At 38.7% G+C, this 27467-nt stretch overlaps 1 protein-coding gene and 1 long non-coding RNA gene across 5 annotated transcripts; one reads left to right on the top strand and one right to left on the bottom strand.

The window, feature by feature from the left end:
• Positions 1 to 823: 823 nt before the first annotated feature.
• Positions 824 to 27467, bottom strand: YAF2 (YY1 associated factor 2). Of its 4 annotated transcripts, none has more exons than XM_087933982.1 (5): positions 27146 to 27435; positions 26556 to 26681; positions 12851 to 13003; positions 1614 to 1722; positions 824 to 877 (listed from the first exon to the last, which is right to left on the bottom strand). In XM_087933982.1, exons 1-5 carry the CDS (start codon positions 27169 to 27171, stop codon positions 839 to 841), a joined length of 453 nt encoding a protein of 150 aa, XP_087790108.1. In that variant the 5' UTR covers positions 27172 to 27435; the 3' UTR covers positions 824 to 838. The 4 variants fall into 4 exon arrangements, with proteins under 4 accessions (XP_087790108.1, XP_087790109.1, XP_026568879.1 ...); XM_087933983.1 differs by having other exon boundaries at positions 834 to 881; XM_026713094.2 differs by lacking the exons at positions 824 to 877; positions 1614 to 1722 and adding an exon at positions 4058 to 7085 and having other exon boundaries at positions 27146 to 27467.
• Positions 873 to 4786, top strand: LOC148125505 (uncharacterized). Its single transcript, XR_015743734.1, has 2 exons — positions 873 to 1087; positions 2709 to 4786. It is a non-coding gene; the product is annotated as an uncharacterized LOC148125505 (long non-coding RNA).

The following is a 27467-nucleotide window of genomic DNA, read 5'->3' as shown; positions in this document are numbered from 1 at the left end:
CTCTTGTTCGGTCGACTGTGGCCTTTATTCCAAAGAAACAGTGAAGTGAAGTGAAACGTTCTGCTGGAAGACCCCAGTGCGGTTACTTGGAAGCCATGATCCGAATTTAAAATTAGGAGAGGCGATATGTGGGGTTGCTTTTGATCTTGGGTTTTCAACCTGATCGGCAACAAGCTCTAGAGCAGGGGTGTCCGACCTTGGCCACTTTAAGACTTGTGGACTTCAACTCCCAGAATTCCTCAGCCCGAGCAAGGGTGTCCAACCTTGGCCACTTTAAGGCTTGTGGCTGGCTGAGGAATTCTGGGAGTTGAAGTCCACAAGTCTTAAAGCAGCCAAGGTTGGACACCCTTGCTCGGGCTGAGGAATTCTGGGAGTTGAAGTCCACAAGTCTTAAAGCAGCCAAGGTTGGACACCCTTGCTCGGGCTGAGGAATTCTGGGAGTTGAAGTCCACAAGTCTTAAAGCAGCCAAGGTTGGACACCCTTGCTCGGGCTGAGGAATTCTGGGAGTTGAAGTCCACAAGTCTTAAAGCAGCCAAGGTTGGACACCCCTGCTCGCTGGCTGAGGAATTCTGGGAGTTGAAGTCCACAAGTCTTAAAAGTGGCCAAGGTTGGACACCCCTGCTCTAGAATTTCAGGGCGGGTTATTTATTTTTTTTCTTCTTCCCAGGTAGCAAACATTGACTTTAGATTCAACTGCATGCAAAAAAAAACAACATGCCATACTCTTAAAATGGGACTTCCCGTCTAAATAGGTCCACTATCCTATGATGTGGCATTTTTAGGTTCTCGTGCATAATGTAATAATAAAAATAGCTCCAAACAAAATTGTGAAGAAACTTATTTTTTATCAAGATGCTCTTCTGCCAACGTATAAGTCTATCTGGAAGATAAAAACAGAAAGTTAACAAAAAGCAGTAAAATACAGTACAGTATGAGGCCAACATCTCTGGATGGCTGTTTTATTTTTTTATGATAAACCACAATATCTTGAATTATTTTTTGTCAATTAATAATTTGCTTGAGAACCTTTAATCCTTCGAAGGAAGGCACCTACATAAACTGGATTCCTTGGCATTACAAGAACTGGTAAGTAGAAAGCTGCAACCTCTTTTGAACATTGTAATACAGTAAACTTGAAAGGAGAGGGTGATTAACTGATTACAATCAACATCTGTCTCTGAAATATGTTGACCATGACCCTGTTGTACAAGCAACTCTTTTTCTCTGTGTAATAATGAAAAACTATGTGTTGTCAGAATACAAGATCAACTGATAACTGGATATTCCATAAAATAACTTTGTTTTAGAAATGCACAAGGAGAATTTTTCTGCCAGAACAATCAACCAATGGAATAGCTTGCCTTCAGAAGTTGTGGAAGCTTTATCACTGGAAGCTTTCAAGAAGAAACTGGACTTTATTCATCTAAAGGAATACTCTTTCAAAAGAAACCAATTACTCTATTTTCAAAAAAACAACCAGAATTGCATCATTTCATCAGACTGACATGCTGAGCAATTAGTCAGAGCTAATTATAGAGGAATCATAAAACCATTTTCCTCATTCTGTTCCTTTGAAAGCTGTGTTGTATGGTAAAAGCCTTCAAAAACTTACTGATGTCTGATGAAGTTCACCAATTGCTGGGTGGCTTTGGGAGTGGACAAATTGACAGTTGACAAGCCACCTGCTGAGTGGGAGCAGTTTCAACAAACAAAAAGGAAACCTGTTTAACGATAGGATGAAGTCTTCATCAAATATATGTCAAAGAACCAAATTTAATTTTATAATTACTGTTTAATTAATGAATTATGATCCTTTCATAACATCATAGGTTTATTTTAGAATAAAATCAGATATATTAGCCTTATAGGTAATAAAAATCAATGTTCTCCATGATTGAGTAGAGAAAGTATCCTGTTAACCATCAGAATAAAAATTTTACAGATGGTATTTCCTACAGCAGGGGTGTCAAACTCACGTCATCACGGCAGTGTCACGTGATGTAACGGGACTTTTTTCTCCACTAAACTGGGTGTGGGCGTGGCTAGCATGTGACGCATCCGGCCCACAGGCTGGGAGTTTGACAGCCCTGTTCTACAGCAAGAAATTCTCTTTTTTTATTCTGACATTCTATTTTTGTCTCCTGATTCATTTAAGAATATTTTTTTAAAAAAAGTAATTCAACATTTATGAGCAAAAAAAAAAAAAAACCCTTCCCTTGTTTGCTACAAATATCAGAATATTTTTTGTAAAATATTACAAACTGTTTTGATAGACTATATATAATTGAATTTAACAAAGAAAGTCCTAATTTATTTGGAAGAAATTTTTATTTAAAAAAGGAAATTGAGGTATTTCTTAAGGAAAAGTTAATATAGTAAATGGACTCAGTTATATTCACTTTTTTTGATACAGCAAAATGTTTCAATTTTATTAGTGATTTATAACTCTCAGCACTTACCACATCAGTTAATCATTTAAAATATACTAATTTCTAATAATAAGATTCTTTAGATCTTGAAATAATAATTCTAGATAATTCACTGATTTTTAATTCCTTTGAATTAAGTGTTGGCTTCTGGTGACTGCGTGAACTAGGCACTGCAGTTTTCTTGGACAGATTTTGGAAGCGATTTGCCATTGTTTCCTTCCTAAGGGTGGGATAATTGTTCAGTGTGAGGACTAGCCGTAAGTCATTTTTTTTTTCAGAACTGCTGTAACTGGGTCATGAAATCTGAATACACAGGATACAGAATGAAATGTTTGTTAGATTAATATCCTACCTGTCGTCCTAGAGCTGAAGGGAAATCTAGGGATTCTGCAACCAGGAGGGAAGCAATGCCGCCTCTCCTCCGTCTTTTCAAATGTTATTCTGAAGGCATTTTGGAACGTGTGTATCTTGGGCTACATGGAGAGCAAAAGTCTTTTATACGGCACAGTATTGGATAGTAACTCATTCAATGGGACAGGAACTCAACCTTTGCTGTAGCAGCTGTCATTACATGATGTCTCTCCCCGAGTCAGGTTGGTCACTCCCTTACCTTTTAGAACAACAAAAACAGAACTATTCTACTGTTTGCATAAGGTTTTAATTATTTAGAGCCGATATTTGAGATATGTTAGAGTAATTTATTTTTCTCTACCTAAGTCAAAAGTGTAATAAATTAGATAGCATATACATTTCTGTAATAAAACAGCAACCCAGTGCTTCTATAATAATAACTCATTGGTGGTAAGTAGGATTGTATTCTGCTTCTAATGAAAAAAGCATGCCTGATATTCATGATCACTTTCAATCTTAATTTGATATCAATGTCATATGTCTTAATAGGTTATTAAATTAATGTAATATGTTACATTTATAAATAAAATGTATTTATATCCATTTATAAAGATATGACATTATTACAATTACAAAATTGGATATTACAAAATACTCTAAAGATGGATTATTGTAAAGAAATTATGTAGAATTTAGTTTTGAAATATATTTTGCATGAAAGAATCTAGTTCCTGCCATCCACAAGCTGAGCTAGCAACACTAGAGTTACTGCAGTCACTGTCATAATGACTGAATCATATGGACTAACTGAGTATCTAAATAGCTTCCTAAATAGTAGTGACAAAATGAATAACTAGATATGCCAATTATGTAGTTATAGCACTTGTAGATTTCAGTTACCCCCTAAGTGAATAGCCACATTTATGTTGTTTATTTATTGGGAAATTACCTAAAGAAATTTATTTTTAAAATTGGAAAAAATATTAAAGGTTACAGAGAAATTAATTGCATTGTTCCCCAGTAAGACTTCAAGAAATAAACTCTGTTTAGAAACTAATAAAAGACTAAGCAGTATTTTGTAACATAAAAGTAGTCTGTGAGGGAGATGAGTGGTTCAAAAATGAGATAAATAAATAAATAAAATAAAATAAAATAAACACCCCAATTTCAGCCTTTTCAGTTCTTATTCATTTAGGAGAACAGTTAATGTTAACTTATTAGACAGCAAAAGTAAGAAAGGACATATTCAAGTTTTACATATCACATCAGACTTTCATTTTATGCAACTAACTGTATTTCACATTTAACATTGTACAAAATTGACAGTACCATTGTGCCTGTAGAAGTACCGGAGTTAAAAACAGAAAAATACATTACTGCAAGAGACCAGCAAACATCACAGGGCTACAAAATTCAATTCTAGCTGAAAGGCTGTCACTATATATATTTAATATTTTTGGTTAGAATTATTACCAAATAACCTATGTAATTTTTCATAGTTCACAAAATAAATATTTTAAGTGAAAAAAAAGTTAATTCCTAACTATTATGTGAAGTGCTCTCTTCAACAACAGGCAACTGGACTTTTTACCAAAACAAATAATATTAACAGCCTGATCCTATATATATTTTCCCAGAGTTAAGTTTCACTGAATTCAGTGGGATCTATCCAAGTAAGTGTGCATAAGATTAATCTAACACAGAAACTACAAATATATAAATTGACTAGACTTTCTGTTCTAGTTTATTATTTTAAGATCCATCATTATGAGAACCTTCATTTTTAAGTCACTCTGAGTCTGAAGGATATTTTCATGAAGATGTTTGTGAGTACAAAAATGCTAATATTGATAACTGGTCCAAGCAACAGAAAAATACAATAAATTTTGAAAAATGAATTAGAATGCTTCTACTACTACTATTTACTCTGTGCAATTTGATGCTATGCATGTTTGTTTGGAAGTAAATTCCAAACAACACAGTACCTAATCATTCCCTAGGGCAGGGGTGTTAAACTCACAGCCCATGGGCCGGATGCGTCACATGCTGGCCACGCCTACCCCCGGTTTAGTGAAGTGGGAAAAAGTCACATAATATCATGATAACAACATGACATAAGTTTGACACCCCTGCCCTAAGGAAATAGCCTCAGGCCCAGCTGCATATGAAGATACCAAAATAATCTGGTTGATGATGTCATCATACAAAAGTTACTATTACGTACTTTGTGACCTGATTATGTGACACAAATAAGCAGCAAGATATTATTGGGATGACATTGTACACGTGCCATGAACCTCCCTCCCACTCAAGTTTGCGCTGCTGAGTAAAAATGCAAGGATTGCGCTGATTGCTGTAGTGCTATAAACTATGAACTCAGTGAGACATTTCTGAGTAGAAATGCATAGACTTTTGTGCTGTCAATTATAACGTATAAGTTCTGAATTGCTAATTCATTGCCTTAGTAAATTAGATTGGGTTTACATTCTGATCAGTAAATGTCCTTCATTTAAATGGACAATCATATATAAAAACACCCTTAGAAGTTATAAATCATCTCTCTCCCACTATATTTCTAATTCTACAGTACAGGTGAGAGAGTTAATCATTAATTTGTACATTAAAATATTTAACTGATTGTAAACAAAATTTCAAAACCTATACTCATAAAAATATTTTATTGGAAAGTTTACATAATACTGAATGGGACTGTAAATCCTTTTGTTCTGTATTGTATATTGCTAAATGCATAAATGTCCAGTATATCAAAAACAAAGAACTGTGATTTACTCTATATTATTTAATAAAAATTATTTCAAAAAAATGCAAAAGGCTGATACAGGAACAAATGTAAAACAAACAGCATTTGCTTACTTATTTACTGTGATGCAACATTTAATATCACTGGCCTGAATCCTAAAGGCTGCAGAGATTCTTTTCACACCCATACGCGCACACCCGTACACAGGCACCATTGCTTTTAAAGTTCACCTCCTCCAACTGCAGTCCCCTTCACTACCCATTTTCAATCTTGGGAGATATTTGGGAATGCTCTCTGGTGCGGTGCAAAGAACTATGGCTAAAATAAATAAATAAATAAACTACTAAACTCGTACACAAACTTAAAAGCCTCTTTGGATCACAGCCTTCTGCTGAACAGATATATCACTACGACACAGTAAATCTCGGAGAAAGTAAGTAAAAAATATCAATTATGATGGCACCATGTTTGTGATTTTAAAGTTATCAGTAATAGTTTTAAGATATACGTAGAATTAAAAAAACAAAATGACTAATAATTTCAGAATAAATTTATGTTCTATAACAGAATACCAGTGTATAAGGACAAGGCAGTACTATATTTGAATTATAAAGCTAAACAATTAATGTTTGTAACAGATTTACTTTTTTGCTTGTAAACATTAACAATAAATGTTCTAAATGTGTGAGGAAAATATTGGAGAAGCTAGCAACATTATTCAGTTACAATAATCCAGTAAAATTTGTTGGACATTGGCAAAAATTCATACGTTATATTTAATAACATTTTCCTATTCAAGCACACCAAGTACCAGCAGGTGTTTTAAAGATAATCATTACGAAAAGTCTTTTGCAGCAATAGTTGATTAAGTTGATCTTTGACTTACATACATATATAACTATGATTCACAATTCTCAAATAATACATATTTAGGCAGCTTGAACTATTTTTTAAATTCATTCAGTACATGCCAATAGCATAGAATCCAAGACTTCTGTTAAAATTTACTAAAGTAAAAGAGGAAAAGGACTTGCCAGTAACACTGCATGAAGAACATTCAAACCACATTTTCATGGCACCATTCTATATCAAGATTAAAAAGTTGATCTAAAAATGTTTTGTAGATTGCAATGCAATTTAATTGCACTGCAGCACTGCTTGTAAAAACTGCATAAATTATATTTGAGTAAACATAATCATGCACAATGATAAGAAGTCATGAAAATGTGGTAACTGTTGGCAGAAGTTGTATATATGTAATTTTTTGAGAGGAACAACTAAATAATAAACGGAAGTCAATAAACTTTAATGAGATTCTCCATTCAGTGACGAGGCTTCTCCTCTAGGTGAAGATGACCTGGACATTCCTCTCTCTGTATTGTCAGAACTAGAACCACTCTGACTGTGCTGGTCTGCAGAAGCTGCACTTGAAGCAGGCGATGACTTAGTTTTTTCCTTAAAGTCTGTAATAATGACTGTCAGATCACCAACAGTAACTTCCAAATGTTGAGCACTACTTCGATCCACATTTTTCAATCTGGGCCTAAAATAATCAAATGAAAGAGGAAACTCAGAAAATGTTCCAGTCTTTTACGTTAAAGATTTTTCTGGAACCACAAAGAATCCTTGTTATCTCCTTTATTACAATGCAATTCATTAGTAAGATCTTTTAAAATTGAGTGAACCTTTGAATTATGTCTTTGTTAGTCCTGATCCCTGAATATTTAAAATAGAAATGCCAAATACTAAATCTGAGGTTTTAGATATGCCAGGCCTGGCCTATGATTCCAATCTCTTAATCTGTTTATTTATATTTCATATGTATTATTTATATAAATAACTCAAGGGGCAAAATCTATTAAATACTATTCCTTCCTCCTATCTTCCCTACAATCAATAACCATATGATGTTAGTTGGCTGAGGAAAAAGTGACTGGCCCAAAGTCACCCAGCCAGCTTTCATGTCTAAAGTGGGAACCTGATGCTTTCACCATCTTGCTCACCAATATTGTGACACACAATTTGACTAAAAGGAGAGGCCAGAGGAACATATGCAAAATTACTGTGAGGAATATTTGAAACATTTTACAGATAAAGTGGTTCAGATCTGTTCTGATCTCAACTCTGGACGGGCAGTTCCTGTGGAGCTGACAGAGGTATGGTCCAACTTGGTTACCAGGCAGGAGTTTGAGCTTGTTGGTCATGAACAAATAGGCAGACCCAGGACAGCCATCAGTATATTAGATCTATGTCCCTCTGGGGACATGATGTGGTTGGGTCCAGGAAGTGGTAAATTATAGGTAATGCTCAATTTACGATCTGTAGTTTAACTGACAGTTCACAATCATCACAACCTTGAAACAGGAGCTTTACAGCCCATAAAGCACTTCCAGCCATTATAAAACAACATACTGCAGTTTGGGCATTTATGACCAGTTGCCAAATGTCCTGTGATCCATGTGCAATCTTTTCTCATTTTTCCAAAAAATCAATGGAGACTCCATCAGGAAAGTTTGCAAGTGGTGGGGATGTTAGATTTGAGGTTCATTCCTCCAGCCCTCCCACATGCTGGAGAAAAGGAGCTCAAATCTGGCAAAATCAGTAATTAATATCTGTTTCAGTCCTTCAGGAGGGGAAAACATTAGCAAATGCTGGCATTTCCACCAGGTAACATCTAGGTAACATCATCAGCAGGATTTTCTTGTCCTATTCTCCTTAGCTTATAAATGTCTTGTATGCCAGTGTGGTCAGTTGGTCGTTTGATTGGTTGTTCATTTGGAGCTATATTTAAATTCTGAGCAGCTGATTGGTTCTCTTGTTGATTGCAAGTCTATCTTATAATAACCTGCTGGCTCGATGAAGTGTCATATTTATAATATAAGGACGCTGTTCTGCTATCTGACTGAAATCTATTTACACAGTAGAAGTATGGAACGACAGGAATTGCATTCCTCAGCTAGTAGCTGGAAACAATCTTACATATGTTGAAAACCAACCTACAAACTAGTAAAAGCTTTAAGCAAAAGACTTCACCATCTCATCAACAATTCTGCTTATTCTATAAACTCGCCTCAGCAATTCCTTCAATTAATTAAAAATCAAAATAAATGAATAAGAAATAACGGTGACTGCATTTGACGTGACTGCATTATTCACATCTATCAACACTGACCTGGCCAAACAAACCATCTGTGATCTACCCACATAAAATCAAAAAGATATAACAAAAAGATACCTAAAGGACACTCCATGTCCATCAATACTACCATGAAACATCTGGATTTATGTCTCATAACACACTTCAAATTCAATGGCAAAATCTATCAACAAATACAAGGCACGCCTATGGGATCACCTATATCAGGGCTGTAAAACTCATGGCCGGATGCATCATGTGCTAGCCATGCCCACACCTGGTTTAGCGAAGGGGAAAAAAGTACTGATAAGTCACATGATGCCGTGACAACATGAGTTTGACACTCCTGACTTATATCTGCCTAATAGCAGAAGCAGTAATGCAGAAACTTGAACGCATAGTCCTGCCAATCATCCAGCCAAAATTTTGGATACGTTACAGGAACAACACTTTTGCCATCATCAAATACAACATACTAGAAGAAACCATCTGCTCAACAATGAATTCATTGGGATCGGTTTTATACGTGAGGAAGAAAAAGAACAACTTTTTAAATATTGAAATAAAGAGACAAGGTAACAGCAAATTAATAACCTGCATATTCCGAAAATCCATGCACACAGACCGAATTCTAAATTTCACAAACAACCACCCAACTGCATCCAGAAGTTTTTCAAAAGAGCCAAAGTACACTGCTGCACTGAGTCATTAAGAGAAGCAGAAGAAAAACACCTTTTCAATGTTTTCCTCCACAATGGCTATCAAAAAAATTTCATAATACAATCCTTGTCATCCAAACCCCAACAAAATACACAGCCAACCACAACACAAAAACAGGTTGTGCCATACATCAAAGGAACATCCGAAATGGCTGTTGGAATACTGCAAGCCCTAGGAATAATGATAGTTCACAAACCCACATTTATACTCAGAAAAGAGCTATCTAAAGTCAAAAAGACAAAATACAGAAAGAAGACTACAGCAACACGGTATACAAAATCAATTGTAACGATTGTTATCAATTCTAAGTAGGACAAACAGGAAGGCAATTGATAACAAGGGTTCAATGAACATCAACTAAAGTTTAAGTTTATATATCCTGGCAGAATGTACGATTTCTTGGCCATTTTTCAGAGAATACGAATGATAACACAAAAACTCTTCTTTCACTCATGGTTAGTGGTTGGCTGAAGCCATTTATTATCAATCAACTGTGTTTACTCTTTTTAAATCATAATGACAACAAAAACTACCCAAATACCCTGGTGATTTGGGCCTGATAACATGCACACAGGCTGGCACAAAGGGGCTTGAATGGCTATTAAAGGTAACTATCCTCACCTGTGATCTGTTGCTTGTAATTAGTGTGTGTGTGAGTTCTTGGACTCCTGACAGACCCTTGCATCTTTCATACAGTGCTGCACTGATGTTTCTGGCTTCTGAGTCATGGGAAAAGCAAAAGAATTAACAAGCATATCGATCTAGTTCACGGGTGTCAAACTTGCGGCGTCCTGTTGCTGTCATGTGATGTTTCGTGATGTTTTTCCCCTTCACAGAGCTAGGGTGGGGGCATGACCTGAATGTGGCGCATCTGGCCTGCGGGCTGCCGGTTTGACATCCCTGATTTAGATCCACCCTATGAGTGTGTAAGAAACCGGACCATTTGAACAGCCAATCCATAGGAGAACCAATCAGCTGCTCAGCATTTAAATATAGCTCCAAACAAACAACCAATCAAATGACCAACCGACCACACTGGCACACAAGGTATTTATAAGCTAAGGACAATAGGACAAGAAAATCCTGCTGCTGATATTACCTACGTTTCTGGTAACGAAACGTTCAGAAACTAAATTGAAACAAGCTTGGAGAGCAACCTGCTGCTAAAAACATTACTCTATTCCAGAGTTCTGAGCCTTTACAGAAGAATGGTGTTTACTCGTGTTTTCACCAGTTTTGAGGCCCATACCTCCATTGTACGGAGGACATTCCTTGGGGTACTAGAGAAATAAACACCAAATCTGGGGGAAACGCTAGGTGTGTCATCCTTCTCATAACCATTCTCTCTGGTGGTAGGAGGAAAGGGACCAAGCTTCCTGGATGGTGTGGGAGTCAATGCCCGCTCTCCAACCCACCAAGCCTGGCAGACCTGCGTCCCTGTTCAAAGTGGCAATGTATAATCTCTGCTTTACAAGCACAACTAGAAGAGCTGGGGCTATAGTTGTTGAGTGAAACAGTTACATAGTGTCTCACTTAACTACTTTACTCAATGATTAAGATTCCGGGTCCAATTGTGGTTGTAAGTAGAAGCAATCTGTAATCCTTGATTGAACGGTTCTGTCTATACTGAAAAAGGTAGTGGTCCATCTGCTCTTCAAGAAGTTATCAACAGATTTTCATTCCTATCCATTGTGGAAATTTCTGTGTTATATGGAATTAAGGGAAATTAAGACTAAAACATCTGGTCAGCATCCCATTTGAGATCATGTAAAAATTGTTATAATCCTTCATACAGCAAATATCCAATTACAAAGCATGATAAGACATGAATATCCAGTGCTATTGTTCACAAAAAGGATACATTATCATTGAGTCTGTAAATTCCATAAAAACATTGTTCAGTATAATATAATTATTAATGTAAGTTCTCAGAGAGGTTCATGCCCTCATTGATGTTTCACTATTTTGATTTGGCAATTTTTGCTTTTTTCATTGTGCTAAAGAAAATCCTAGATTAATTAATCAGTTTTTATTTTAGCCAAACAAAAACACTACGGGCTATCCACTTCAGACATTTAATTGAATCTGTAGGATGATGTCATATGTTCATTTGTATATTCCAAACTTGAAAACTGCAGCTTGCTGATTTCATTTTTAAATGTATTAAACGTAATTTCAGCACAAAGTACATAAGCATTAAGAAAAAGAAAATAATAGGCATAACATAAGGGTGAATAGTCATTGTACATGTTTATCTTAATAAATCCCAATATGTTATATTTAAAATGACTCATTGTATAACCACTGATATGGGTATCCTCTATAAATGTATCTAATTTCTCCAGTAATTTTGCAGCAATACTTCTGCATTCTTAAAGAAGTATTTTGTTTCAGTTAATGCTTCTGAATTTTACATTAGGAGAAAAAAGGAAAAAAGCTTCTTATTGCACGCTATTAATGGGGTTTAGAGATATCTAGGAGACTGAAAATACTGAAAGCTTATTTACAAGAAAATCTTGTGAAATAATAATAATGGCAATCAACTAAACATATTAAATCTAATAAAAATTATGTAATCTTTACTAAAGACATAGTTACCTTTTATAAATAATTTCCTTAATTCATCCCCCAAATTTAAATTTAATAATGGACACAGTCCCTTGCCTATATTATTGAAGGTACAAGGAGTCTGCATGGCATGGCATGAGGCAAATCCAGTTATTCAAGTAGCAAAAAATTAAGAGCATTTTAATTAAAATGTATTTGGAAAATGGGAGGACCTGAAACATAATTTATGTTACTCATGCAAGCACACTTAGTAGCAAAAATGTACTCTGGAACAAACTGAGAATGAGGTTATATAATGGCTTGTAATGGAATTTATATGTGTATTGTGCTACGGTTAACTCACATTGGTTCATAGCTTAGTTCACTTTGTGAAGCCATGAGAAAGGGGATGAGATACACATCAAATGTTGTTTTTATAATTACTGTGGAATATTTACCAACATTTACACACGTAAATATATAATGAGTTTCAGACAGGCATAAATATAGTTTTATTTAGTATAATCCATAGGTTCCCAGATTTTTGGTTCACGGAGCACTTAAATGTCTCAGGAGTTTTCATGACACCTCTAGGACCAGAACCCTGACCCACTTCTAGGTAGCAGTTTCTGCAGTATTTGATAGACCTTGAGTACTGTGTTTTACCTCAACATATAAAATATCTTGCAGTGTCCCTATGTAACATACAGAGTTTTAAAACCACAGGGATAGACTATACAGGAAAGTTTACAGATCTCCTTTTTTATTTCACACATTTTATTTATTTTCTGTGTTTGATCAACATATTTGGCTTTTATTACCATTTTCTAATAATTTTACAAGAAGATGAAGATTTAATATTTATTTATGCATTTTGAACAACCCCAAACAAGCATAAATTTTACCTGGTTTTCTTATGACTGTTCTTTTTGGTAGTAGTTTCTTTTTCACTTTTTTCTTTTTCTACTTTGTCTTTTTTTTCTTTTTTTGATTGTGTAGGGGACACAAATTGCTGGGTAACCTGTTGTGCAACCAACTGAGAGACAGGTCGAGGTTTCCTGTTTGTACATATATAAGAAATTTCAATTAAGTAGCATTAGTATACGCAGTAATTTTTTTCATTATTTTTACAAACTAATATTTGGATAAATAAACCTATAGAACATCAACGTGTGGATATATTTAGAGTTGCTATTTTCCCTGCTCTCCTGTCTGGATAGACAGTATTTTCCAAATGCCAAAACATTAATTATGTCATTCTAACTTGGAAAGTTACCTGACTTTCAATGGTATAATGAAATAGTGATTAGAATGTAGAGAAAGAAAAGTCTACAGAGCTGATGTTTTTGTCTGTCCAATCCTCCATAAGTACACATTTCTGATCTGATTAACATGAGCAACCAACACCTACAATAATATTTATCACTGCTTTTCTTTTCGGTCCTGCTATAAATCTTTTTGTGTTAATAGAGCATGTTCCCATGCTTGGAAATCTATTCCAAGGAAGCTTCAATTAACTCAACTAGTCTTTACTTCTGAGCATAGAGTTATGAAACTACTGACATTCCAAGCAGCCATATATGACTGCACACAATGCATTGTCAATCTCTAGTAATGCTTAGGAGTGAGAATAATTACTATTATTCATAAAATAAAAGGAATCAAGGATATCCTAATTAAGTCAGAACATTATTATATATATTTTTCTAAACTAGGTAGCAGCCCTTGGCTAAAGTTGGCTGATCTTGAAAAGCTGAAAATAAATTGACTCAGTAATAACTGTACTTGGATGGGAGAACATTAAAAAAATGTCAAGACATTCAAGAGTAAATTTTTAAAAAGGACAAAAGAATTCAATAGCAAATCTCTCATGTTGCCATGAAAACTAAATGAATAAGTTTGTGAAGCCACTAACAATTGTGCTTCATCGGACAAAGACTTTATGTTATATATTTTCTAGGCAAAAATTTAAAATTTTCTAGAAAAATAAGTATCCAGTAATAATAAATACAAAAACTAAAAACCATAGCAACCAGAGAAATTACATAGGAAACACAAACTAATATATCCAGGATATGGATCCTTTCATGTACCCACGCCTGAGAACCAGATCTACTGAGCCTTATAAAAGGCCACTAAGGTTGAGTTCCTCCTAATATCCAGAGGAAGAATATTTGGTGGGGAAGGCTCTATAGCAGAAAAGACACACCTTCTGAGCCCCACCGATCAGCATCCTTAGCTGATGGAATCTGAAGCATGTCTATCCTGCCAAGGATGGTCCTTCAGGTAAACCCAGCCCTAAGTCATGAAGAGCTTTAAACCATTACCTTGAATTGCCTTCAGAAGTACACTGCTAAAGTGCACCGAGTAACTAGTGCCATTTAAACTTGGTTGCACTCTGCAGCACTTCAAGCTTTCAAATGCTCTGCAGTAATGATCCCATGTTTAATCATGGTTATGATATTGATTCATTATATGTCAATCGGAAAAGTAATATTAGTTGAAATGCTCCATCTACTCATCAGTAATACCATACAATTCATAAATGCAATTCATAATCAAGACAGTTAAGAACAGATCAAACCTAAAGATGTCAGCGGCCCTTTTTTTGAAAAAACAAAAAACAAAAAAACCTGCAGCATTCTTGTCAGCTACAAAAAATTCCATTTATGCCAACTTTATATTCATTTCAATATCCCATGGGAGTCTTTAAGTTTTATCCTAGTAGGATAACTATTCCGAAAAGGAGTGTACTAGAACTTGGGTCTCCCATTTTTAATTCATTGCTGCTACAACCCATGAGCTTTCATCCCTGGGACCAGTGGTATTTGATTGCCCTAGTTATTAACAAACAGTAGCTCTGTCTTAGATTCCCTGAAAGAATCAGGTTTTATATCTGATTTTATATGTAGAGAGGGTTATTTATCTGAAATTGTTATGGCTGTCTAATTCATAAGACCACGGGCAATTTGTAAAATTATATACCTAGTTAAATTAGCTATGGCATTCCATTCCATTAGATCCTGATCCGCTTATAAAATCTACTGCAAAGTTGAAACAATTAAAAACATAAAGAAATCAAGATAATTAAATAAAACTAGACTATGAAGGCCTTCCTTCTATCACAACCATTTTATGCCTCTCTGAAAGATCTGTACTTCGTTTGGAAAGAATTATGCACTTGGTTGGGCAGGTGGTATGTCACCCAAACAAGTCAGGAATTTTAAGGAAGATTTCTCATCTACCTATAATTATTTTCCTTGCATAGAGGAAAATATAGTATTTTATAAAAAATTTCCCAAAGTACAAAGAATCTCTAAGAAAATAATTTTTGAGTTAAACTTATATTTACATTTTATTTTTATTCAAAATCATTATGTTTAGTGCTAGTACTGATGATGTTACCTAGTTTGGATAATGAAACATCTGTAAGGAAAAAAATCAAGCTCAGAGAGCATCAAGGACCCCTCATTTCAATCCTGAGCTACAAATATTCTTCTTTAGAGGTAATATTATATTATTTCTGCTAATTAAATATGTCCATATATTTATACTGTTCAGTGAATAAGCTATTCGAGTATAATCTGAATGTAATTAGGCACAGTTAAAACTACCCATGGAAATGTTACGGGGCCACAAATAAAGCTATTTAGAAGTACATAAGCTATGTATTTCCATGGCTCAGTTTGCTAAAATTCATTCTTGTAGTTCTTTTCAAATCATGCACATCTGGCAGAAAATCCAAGCTTTAAAAAAATGGAAATAATATTTAAAGAATATTAAAATAATTGTTCATAACATGAGTATGGATGAGTATTGGTTTGAAGATACAGAAATTATATTCTCTATTTGTTACTGTTATAATTCAAATAAGAGAATTATTTTTATTTATCACATTTTGACTACCCATTTCCCTCACAAAGAGAGATTAGCTGTGTCTTAGTAACTTTTGCTGGTTAGAACTAATTTGAAAGAAATAGTTTAGACAATATTAATATCTGCAATATTAATAGCCTTTAGCAGTCAGTGTGATCGTTCATAATCATATGAGTTGCTTGCTAATATCTACTGCACAGAATGCTAATAGCATTTCACTACACTTTTGTACAGCGATATCTGCCAAGACAGACTTTTGAATAATTCTTAGTAGCAGTGTCTTGGTTCTCCTACTGTGTTTCTGTATGTGTTAAAATGTAAATCAATTATTCTCTCTCCCATAATTTTAAACTACTTTAAATGTAAATATGACTTTTCTTATTATTTTACAAATTATTTATAAAGCACTATGAAGTTGGTTAAAAAGCCAATTTCAAAAATATAAAACATGATATATAGTTTTAGGAAAAGTTTGAATGTGCTCTGGTCAAATTATAAATCTCAGTGAATCCCTAAGTAAACAGAAGCTGATAATTAATCCAACATGTCCAAAGAAAATTTCTGCAAATTTGAAAGCATGCTAAGTATTTATATAGTCAATTTTCATTAATTTCAGTGATCATGTTCTATATAGTTGACCTGAATACCAAATTAGCAAATATTGGAACCTCAGCTGGGAACAAAAATGTGGGTGACTCAAGTCAGTTTGCATATCTGTGAAAGTGCCACATGATTTTATGGTTACAAGTAAATTTTAACAAGGAGGTAAATTCACAAATATGAAATCCATGAATACTGAGCATTAACTGTACCTGTTTACAGATTCAGAATAAATAGTAAATGTCATGTAAAAGTCTGAAATTTCACTTTGTATTTTAAAACACTACATTTCACATAAATAGCCACCTCCAAACATTTCCTGTAGCTAAAGCCAAGCCATATTATTTCTATTTCTACTTTTGAATTATTCCCTGCATTTTTTCCAGAAGTTGCTGAAATATCCCCCTTTTCAACTTCGATTTCTTTAAGTAAATAAATTTGTTCTAATATGAGGAAATCCAAACAAGATTTTGTATTATTTAGTTCTAATACAATTGCCAATTGTATTACTTGCAGTTTTAATCATGTCTCTTATTTCTCTATATAGGTTTCTAAGTAAATAACACACTTATTTCATTACCTTATAAAAGTAAAGTTGCATGACCTTGACCACAAGCAAGAATGATGATTATGTATAGGAAGTACATATGGAAATGTAGCTCATAAGCATTATGTTTCTTCTTCACTCAGGGAATATTATCCTAGGACAGACACACATGCAGAATATACATGACCAAATCTAAAACGCTAACCGTCTTTTGACTATTAGCATGAATTAGAAAAGAGAACAAAAACCAGACTATAAAAGGCACTAGCAAAATATAGCTATTTAAGAAAAGCTAATTTATAGCATACATTCTAATATAAATGACTCGTGAAAAGCATAGATGAAAATTCATAAAACACTTGTACCCGGTGTTAAAAACAATATAATAATTTTGAAGCTTTATTTTTATCATTGATATTTTGCATTCCAGTTCCTTGCATACTTTCTCAATATTCATACTATTTGGATCTGAGCAGGGTCATAAATTATGAACACTACTCTCAAAAATATGTACACTATGAGACATTTAAGTTCAAATTAACAGGTTCCCTGGCTACAAAGTGTTTTTGTGGCTCATCAATCCAGTTGTTTAGGACCAGCCAATTTTTTGAACAAACTATAGTTCCAAAATCCAGAAGCTCCTTTTCAATACACATTTTCAATACCCCCCCCCCCAATGGTTATGGAGGGAGAAGTTAAATACATTCTTTGAGTCTAAATTTTGATTTTGCAGCGCCAGATGCACTGAAACCAAAGTTCTTGTAATTATATTGTCAGAACAACATTACTGTGATATTATCAGAACAAAAAAAATTATTTTATAGTCTGTAAATCTGTTAAAGGTTAATGAGCTAATGTCAAATTTTGTATTGCTCTGTTATGTTCTTCCTATAGAGGTAATACTCAATTTACAACCACAACGTTAATCGCAAAGAGTTGAAGTCATAATGCAGCTCTCATCCGCTCTCCTAGCTACCATTAAGTGAGAATCAAGGCTTGTTAAAGCAGAGGGTGTAGTGTGTGTGTGTATGGGTGCCTCAGAGTGGCAAGGGAAGCCCTGGGATACAACAGCACAAGCAGCATGCAAATCAGGAACGTGGTGCAGTTGCAACCTCACCCTGACCTAGCAGTGTGATGCAAAGCTGTTGCACACCAGGAAACCTAACCACCATTTTGGCCAAGCGGTACTTAAAGCTGCGTGGTCACTGCAACCCCCGTGCCTACTTATCTCTCCACCTGATCTAAGCCCTTTTGGCTGACCTGCACAGTGTTACCCAGTGGTGGAACCCCTGGGGCTGGGGTTGAAGTAGAGGTCCAGGGACTTCAGCTCTTTCAATCAGCTGCCACCAACCCCATCATCTACTTCAGCCCAAGGAGAGTTGCGACCACTGAGAAATGCCAACTCAAGCCCTGTCCTATGGCTAATCACCCTAGCACCCTTGTAAAAAGCCCCATTTTCCCCACCACTGTGCTTCACAGATTCCGCCATTCCCTGCTGACCGGTGCCACTTTGCGCTATTTTCCTAGTCACACATCCCATTCCTTCTCCAATCTGTGACCCTGCAATCATTCAGAAACCTTCTAATCCTGTGATGGCTACCCTATGGTACAAGTGCCGGAAGTGGCATGTAGAGCCACCTCTCCAGTTATGCCAGCCGTTGCTCATGGCTCTTCCGGGTTCTGGCACATGCATGCACTGGGAAGCTGAACTTTTGGTTTCCAGCGTGCGCATGTGCACCGACCAGCTGATCTTCACTGTGCACCAGAAACCGGAAGACCAGGTGGCTGGGGCACAAGAATGTGGATGCTAGAGAGTTGCTCTTTTGGTTTCCAGCGTTTCTGTGTGTACACACACTCCGTGCCAAAAAGGTTCATCAACATTATTCTAGTCTTTCCCAACTCTTTGCAAGAATGGAATGTGTGCAGTTTGGAGAATGGCAGGAGCCTCGTTCTTGTAGTACATCAAAAAGCTGTTAAAGGTTCCTATTACAATACAGTATGGAGAAATTGATTTAAAACTACTGCTAAAGATACAATTGGCCTCAATAACAGTTTCCACTGACTACTGTGTTAGTGAGACCCCTCTTTGAATAGATGTGTCCTGGCTGTAGAACTTTACCAATATTCTGGTAATAATCTGACATGTGCAGGGCTATATTAAAACACATCCTGGTAATTTTAATACATTCAAATACTTTTTCCAACTTACAAACTACTGCTGTCTATTCTACCATTCTTCACTGGTAATCTAGAACCTTTCCCTTCTTGTGCATCTTCTTTGTACTTTTTAAATTCCATTTCAGTTCTTCTAAAAGTGGAGCCATTTTAAACAGTTTTAAACAACCACCCAATTGATTTTAGTCATTCAAAACAAAAACCAAGAATCCAGAAATCATCAAGTAATCCAGATAGTTCCGAATTATATCTTCTTATTTCTTTTTCGACTTTCTCTTCCTGGGGTTTTTGTTGCAATATTTCAGTTAGAATGTATCTTTTGGAAGTCTTGTTGAGATATTGCTATAAGTTCTTTTTTTAATTTCAGGCAGTGTCCTCCCTTCCAGATCCTGCTCTTTTATTCTTTTTCTCTCCTTTCCTGTTTTCAAAAGCTTTTAATTATCCAGAAATCTTTATTATCCCTTTGACTTTTTATTTTCAGCATTAAATGCCTATTGATGTCAAAGTGGATTTTTTTTCCAATATCTTGCTTAAGTCTCTTAGCTGTCAGTATAGGAAAAGGAGAAAACCAAATCTTTTCCCTTTTCTCTCTCCTTCGCAGCTTAAAAATCTTCTTAGGGAACAATGTTATTGTTTTTTAATAGTTTCAATTCCAGGGTACCTTATTTGTTGCTTTTGCTATTTGACCCGGTCAACCAAAACTTTCTCTTCTTATCTTCCTCCTGCACATTCTTTTCCGGTCGAGTTCTTCTTTGTGGTGGCCATTTCTGACCACCGCTGCAACCGCCTTCGGGAAAGGGAGTAATGGCCATCTGGTTGAGATGCGGCTCTCCTCAACTCTGCAGGCAGTTTCCCCCCCCCCCCCTTCACCACCTCTACGGGGTGGCTTAGCTCTGAAACCAGCCAGCTTGGGGCGCTCCAGCGGCGAGCACGGATCGAAGCCTCGCAGAGATGAGGTTTCAGTCTATCGCTGAAGAAGCTCAATCCGGAAGCCGTTTAATCCCCCGTCCTTCACAATGCTTAATGAAAGAGGTTCTGGTCCCAACTGTGGCCATTAAGTTGAGGACTATCTATACACAATTTCCTCTAAATGTCAGAATATGTATATACTTTATTCTGGAAGATATTATTAAATTTCCATATAGCACATTCCGCTTGCATACCCAATGCATCTTGGCACCGCTGTGGGCTGCTGCCACATGCTGGACATGCATGCCAAGGGCAAGACCTGTGAGGGGGCCAAGGAGAAGACGACAAGTGGGGACTTGCTCTCCAACCACAAGCCAAAACAGACAGTGGGACAGAGTAAGGTCATCTAACGGTCTGCATCATGTGCCTTCCCACCTCCTGCTAATGCCGCTGTCGCGCATGCTGCTGGGACGGCGAGCCTGGTGGAGCTGACTCTGGAGCCACGCAGTCACCAGCTGAGAAGCTGGAAAACATCAGCCCCTACATACATAGGGCAGTGAGCAAGTGATGGCTGATAGTTTCCAGCAGCCTTTGCATTGTCTCGTGGCAGCAGCACCCATACCCCCTGCGTTGCCTCACCTCACCTCCTGTGGGACAAACCTCCGGCTCACCGCTCCACCCACAAGAGACCTTTGGATTCCCTCCCCAACACCGCCTGGCCCACGCGAGTGATGTCAAGTTGGCCACTCTCCTCAGCCCACGCCCAATCAGCCATGACCACCCTGGCCCCCGAGAGCCACAATGAAATCAAGTTTGACACCTACGTAACACACAGTTTTCAATTATTTATAAGTTGCTTAATTTACATAAGCACCAACATACAGCTAAAAGCATATAAAAGTTGTGTTATTCTACTACCTAGCAATATTTTCTTACAATAGTTAAACCTTCAGTCTGAATGAACAATAACATTTTACATTAGCTGATAGAAAGCTTGTTCGTCAATGTATATCTTCTTTCAATTTGAATATGAATAAAATAATTGAATACTATAAATACCCTAGGTGACTAACAATGATTAAACTGCTAAATACAAACAGGTTTATTTAAAAAAAACAACCTAGAATTAAGATTAATCAAATTATTGTAAACTAGTAAAATGTATGCCTTTTGCAAATTTTCTAAAAATTGGAAGATTAGAAAGTAAATATAGCTTAAACAGGAGTGCACTCCAAATCATAGAAACCATACAGGAAAATGTCTTCTCCTATATGCAAAATAAATGGAACTCAGTGAATCTGAAGTTCAAATATTTTGGTCACAAAATCAGAAGAGACAACTCATTGGAAAAGATCCTTATGTTGGGAAAGATTTGAAGGCAAAGGGAAAAGATGGCAGAGGATTAGATAGTATCATCGATGCAGCGGACGTGAGTTTGGCAGACTCAAGCAGACAGTGAAGGACAAGGAAGCTTGGCATGCTATGGTCCATGAGGTCGTGAAGAGTCAGACATGACTAACAACAAAAATATCAGTGGATCCATTATTAAAAGAAATTCTTTCCTAAAGATGTTCACTGGACAGCACCCAAACATTTGGGCTTTAAGGGTACATGCCAATATCTTAAATTGTGCCAGATAAGCAAGTGGAACTCTTACAGATATGTAATTCTTTTACTTTGCACTAGTTAGCAGTTTAGCGGCTATGTACCAATGCCAACTTTGATTAGTGAGGATGAAAGTGAAATTAACAAGGTATTGGAGAAAAGGGAATTCCAAAGTTAAGGGTTTTAATGAAAAATGGAAGTGAATAGCCCTATGGAGGATTAAAAAGAGGATGGAGAATTAAGAAACAACAAGACTGGAGCTGTGGAAGAAAGAAAATGAGTTGACTTTCTGGGAGGGTGAGATTTGAGAGGGGAATTTCTTTACAGAAATGTGAAGATATATTTGCTGGCACAGACAGAAACAAAACAGAGCAAGTTCACTGTCAGACAAAGATAAGTGAGGTCCATTCTTACCTCCTTCCCCCAATTGTTTTATACATATGTTGCTGTTTTTCTGCTTGTTAGTTGCCCAGAGTTATTTGACCAAAATTTACATAATAAAAAAGATAAATAATAGACAAAGTGAGAATTTTTAGAAATCTGGATTCAAACAAATGGGTACAAGAAGTCAAGATCACAGCATTAATCACTGAGAATCCCCAGTGACAGAAAACAGAATTGAACTACTCTGCAAATTGATTGCTTGCTTTATAAATTTAAGTAAATAATTTCTTTTTAATTTTTTGAATTAAATGCTAAGTACTGTTCTAGGTTACTACTGTACCTGCAGCAAAATAAGATCTAGAACGCTGTTAAAAGAAACAGCTGTGAGAGATAGTCCTTTGAAAGAAAGCACCTATTGTCACTGTAAATTGTTGAAAGAAATTAAAGAAAACCGCAAGTTTATCAATAACTACTAACTAACAGTGGGACGTAGAAAATAAGTATAATATGAAAATACTATATCTTAATTGTACTTACACCCTTGTATAATCATGTAAAGAAGCAGGGAGTACCTTAGCAAATACTAACATTAGTTACTGATTAGGCCAGCGATGGCTAACCCTTTTGTTGTCGCATGCCAAAAGTGCGTGCGCACGTGTGCCTGTACCCCTAATGCAATGTGCGCACGACTCTCCTGGGCTCCCCCTGCCCATGCGAAGCCCCGCAATCTCCCGCTCCGTGCATGTGCGCGTGACGCCCCTGCGCTCACCCATCCCTGCATGCGCCCCACCCCCCACACATGAGCGGGAGATACTAGAAAACCAGCTGATTGGTGGGAGGCACGTGTGCATGCGCAGTGGATCTGACCTGGGACGATGGCTCACGCGCCCGCAGAGATGGCTCTGCATGCCAGTTCCGGCACGTGTGCCCTAGGTTTGCTATCATGAGACTAGGAAATCCTATTGACATCAATTATCTGCATCAAGAGAGACTCTGCTGTCTTTTTCTAGGATGTGGACTAACAAACCTCCTGTTCCACCTTTGCCTTCAAAGTACCAATAACCACAGTTTTCACTTTTTTAAACACCCCAAAGCAGAAGCTTGAAACCTTCATAACTTCAGCAGCCACCATTCACTCAGCTTTCATAAATATGCATCTCCATCCAGTATTTCCTCATTTCCCTATCTCCTTATAGTAACTGTTTTGGGATAATCAGATAATTTTTAAAAGTTCTGGAATACGGGGCAGAAAATATACTCTTATCGTCTATATTTCATTAATATTTTCAAAAATAACAGAGAATACTTCCTGACCTCACATTCTATTTTGATCATAGTATATATGTGATTTCTAATATAAATGGGACAGTCCATGACTGGTCCATTGTCCCATATGTTTGTGTATCCACAGCACAGTATAACAACAGAGTTGACTCAATAAAAGTAAAACAAAATCTGGCTCATTTTTGTTTTCTTTTCAACTGATGATGACACCAAATATTCTCTCACCGTTTGTACAACTGCTTGCTATTAATATTTGGTAAGTTTGAGCATTCCAAAGCATGAGAAATACTTTAGCTCGCCAGGATCAAAAACAAACAGCCAGCATTTCCCATCTCCCTACATATCCAGAGAGGCGGAAAGCAGACCGAAAAAGCATCTTATTCGTAAGTTTTAAGTTCACCACGGGGGAATTCTCCTTCCACCCGAGAGTGGGATGTTTATTGGAGTAAAGAAGGAGAAGGTTGCAAACAGAGCTGTTAATACTTCCCATAGAACGGTGGTCGCCAACCAGTGGGCTGTGGAAATTTTTTGGTGGTCCACCGAATGGGCCCCTGAAAGCAATTCATCTGGGCAGCGCGGGAAAACAAGGCTGCTCTGCCCACATGGCCTGCCCACCCACTAACCCCCCCACCCTTTGGCTGAGCGCAAAACTTACCTTGATTGAGACTGAGCAGTGGAGAGCCACGCGGGGGAGGCGGGGGGGGGGACTGGATTCTGGAAGGTAAGACCAACGGTGGAGGAGGGAAATCCGCCCCGGGATGGCTTGCTGAGGGTGGGAAAGTTGGTCCCATGTTCCAGAGCTGTAGTAGTCACAGGACTGGCCCTTTGGTCATCCTGGAGCAGCTCCTCCTGAATTGCTACAGCTCTGGAATATGGGACCGGCCCGTGGTGGCTGGAATGTCCTGCCACGTCCGTAGGGCAGAGAGAAGCAGCCGGAGTCAAATCAGCCCCCTGCAAACTGTTGTCTCTCTCACTGAAGTGGTGTGAGAAACTTCGGCCGGGCTCTCGAGAGATGAGAGTGACTCCGGCTGCTTCTCCGGTCCCTCTTGAGCGCTCGCTGACGGGAGGGGGAACCTCTCTCGTCCCTCCGTGGGCTCTGCAAGACGGGCAGCGGAGAACGCTTGGAAGGGATGAGGGTGCAGCCCTCGGGAGGGGAGGAAACGGCACCCAGCTCCCCTCTCACGGCAGGAGAGCCAAGGAGCAGCAGAAGCGGTGGATGGAGGCCATCGGAAAGCATTTCTCCTCTCGGGGAGGGGGAGAAAATGGGGGCGACTTCCAGATCACGGGGAAGGATTGAGAGAGCTCAGATCTGCAGCTGAGGAAAAGCTGCGAGGGCCCTTCCAGCCTCGCCTGGAGGCAGGCAAGGAAAGGGGGAAAAGCTCTTCACAGCTTCTCCTCAGCTGCAGATCTGAGCTCTCTCAATGCTCCGCCCCCCCATCTGAAAAGAGCCCCCACTTTCTCCCCCTCTCTTCCGCCCAATTAATCACAGAGGGCAGCAGTCCTTCTTCAGGCAGCTGCCTGCGGAGAAGGCCCTGGAGGGGCAGCCAAGGGGTGCTCCCCCCCAAGGAGAGCAAAGCCCCCCTTCTGCCTCTGCTTCTCCCAGAGGCAGTTGCCCCAAGGCCCCTCAGCTCAGACACACACACACACACACACACAGAGCTCTTCCGTCTCTTTGAAAGGTGCAGGTGGGGGGAGGCTTCCAGGCCTGCCCTCCTTGGCCCCCTCAATTCCAGGCAGCCACACCTGGCAAAGAAGGGAGAGGTTTCCTCTGACTTGGGGAAGATATGAAATGACTGGAGACCAGATTTTTTTTTTGGGGGGAACGGGGCTCTGCTTTTCTTCCAAAAATCCATAAACTTATTTCCAACAAGCAGGAACAAATACCACACTAAAATGTGTAATATTTAAATGTTTCAATATTTTATAATAATTGCACTAACTTTAATAATTTTGTTACAATGAAACATTTTATTTTGTTATGATCAAGCATTTATGATTTTTAATTTTATATATATATATAAATATATAAATATATATATAATTTTTATATATATATATTCATTCATTCTTTTCGTGGGTGCTTACATGTATGGTATTCAGCTTTGTTCGGATATTTTCCCACGTCATTGTAGTTGTGCTTTTAAAGTTGTAGCAACGTTTCAGCAGAATCTCATCTGCCATCATCAGGCTTCTGTATACAGGCTTCTGCTTGCACTGGTACGACGCTGAAAGCACCAGGCTGAGGATGGCGAGTTGTACCTCGCCGAAACATCGCCAAGATACTCTTAATCTTACATGGGAAAAGACCCGAACACACCTAGACCTACATACCTGTACCCGTGAAAATCTATGAAAACAAATTATATATATTTATAATTTATATTTATATTTAGTGATAGATAGATAGATAGATAGATAGATAGATAGATAGATAGATAGATAGATAGATATTTTCTTAAGTTTTCGCAGGTACTTACATGTATGGTATTCAGCTTTGTTCGGGTATTTTCCCACATCATTATAGTTGTGCTTTTAAAGTTCTAGCAATAAAGTTCTAGAATCTCATCTGCCATCCTCAGGCTTCTGTATTGTGTTTGTCTGTGAATCAGAAACGGCTGTGAAAGTCTGACTCACAGACGGACACAATACAGAAGCCTGAGGATGGCAGATGAGATCTCTGCCAAACGTTGCTACAACTTTAAAAGCACAACTATAATGACGATGGGAAAATACCAACAAAGCTGAATACCAGATAGATAGATAGATAGATAGATAGATAGATAGATAGATAGATAGATGGAGATAGATGAATAGATGAATAGATGGAGATAGATAGATAGATAGATAGATAGATAGATAGATAGATAGATAGATAGATAGATAGACAGACAGACAAACAGACAGACATACTCTTTTTTAAAATAATTCATATTAATGGTCCTTTGGATTTAAAAGTATGGGTCTGGTGGTCCCTGAGGCCCGAAAGGCCGCCCTAGAAGACATCAATCCCTGCCCCATTGCTATGGGGGTGGCAGTCGCCGGCTCCCGTGTCCTGATCCCCCTTTCCTGAGACTCGGGCCGTGTTCTCCCCAACGCCGCCGCCGCCGCCCATCCGTCCGTCCCGGCTCCTTGTTTTTTTGCCCGGGGAAGCGGCTGTCAGGCCAGGCCTCTCCCTCTCTCCCTCTCCCTCTCTCCCTCTCTCTCGCCCGCCCGCCCGCTCGGCCACTCACCGGGTGGAGGTGCCCTTCCTCACATCGCACATCATGCACTTGAAGGCCTCGGCGCTGTTCCGGAAGGTGCAGACGCTGCAGTCCCAGTAGCCCTCGTCGGAGGACGGCTTCGGTTGCCGCTTCGGCCTACTCGGGAACCAGCCGGGGGAGAGGGGAGGGGAGGGGAGACGGGAGGACGAGGAAAAAACGGGAGGGAATTTAAGACACAAAACCAGGCATCGCCGCGGCCCGTCCTGTCCCTCCCTCCCTCCCTCCCTGCTCCCCCCCCCACAGGGCCTCGCTTCTCCTCGGCCGCCGCCGCCGCTTCCCACCACGTCTCTTCCTCCTCCTCCTCCTCCTCCTCGCCCTCCCCTCCTCCTCCTCCTCCTCCTCCTCCTCACCGCCATCGCTCCTGCTACGTTGGGGGGCGCCAAAGGCTTTGGCAGAGGAGGAGGAAGGAGAAGCGGGGGAGGGTCGGTGAAAAGAAGCGGCCCCGCCGCCGCCGCCGCCTGGCCGGCCTCCCTTCTTCGCCTGCCTGCCTGCCGTCTACGCCGTTTCCCCCCCCCCCGCTCGCCTTCCCGCTCTCTCCTCCTCCTCCTCCTCCTCCTCACCTTGTGGGGCTCTTCTTGTCTCCCATACCGGCTACGGACGCGTCTCCAGACCGGCGCGGCCCTTTGTGTGTGTGTGTGTGTGTTTGTCAATAGGAGGAGCGAGGGCTGACACTCCGGCGAAGCGGCAGGAGGAGGAGGAGGACGAGGAGACGAGGAGACGAGGAGGAGGAGCCGCCGCTGCAGCCGCCGTTGCTGGCCGAGGCGAAGGGCTGCACCGCTCCCTCGAAGCGCGGCCTCCGACACGCGTCCAGATGTCGGGGAAACTCCCGCCGCCGCCGCCGCCGCCTCCGCCCGCCCGCTCAGCCCGACCTTGCGCTCCCCC

The sequence above is a fragment of the Pseudonaja textilis genome, chromosome 5 (genome assembly GCF_049901715.1).
Source record: "Pseudonaja textilis isolate UNSWEBS1 chromosome 5, rPseTex1.2, whole genome shotgun sequence".
NCBI classification, from domain to species: domain Eukaryota; kingdom Metazoa; phylum Chordata; class Lepidosauria; order Squamata; family Elapidae; genus Pseudonaja; species Pseudonaja textilis.
Note: the sequence above shows the minus strand (reverse complement) of the source record. Positions and strands in the feature narration are given on the sequence as shown.

Excerpts from the sequence above, each read along its gene's own strand:
- YAF2 (XM_026713094.2), bottom strand. The coding sequence starts at position 27,171 with ATGGGAGACAAGAAGAGCCCCACAAG. Across the intron at positions 26,682-27,145 it reads GACAAGAAGAGCCCCACAAG|GCCGAAGCGGCAACCGAAGC; the intron begins GTGAGGAGGAGG and ends GTTCCCGAGTAG. Across the intron at positions 13,004-26,555 it reads AGGAAGGGCACCTCCACCCG|GAAACCTCGACCTGTCTCTC; the intron begins GTGAGTGGCCGA and ends ATGTACAAACAG.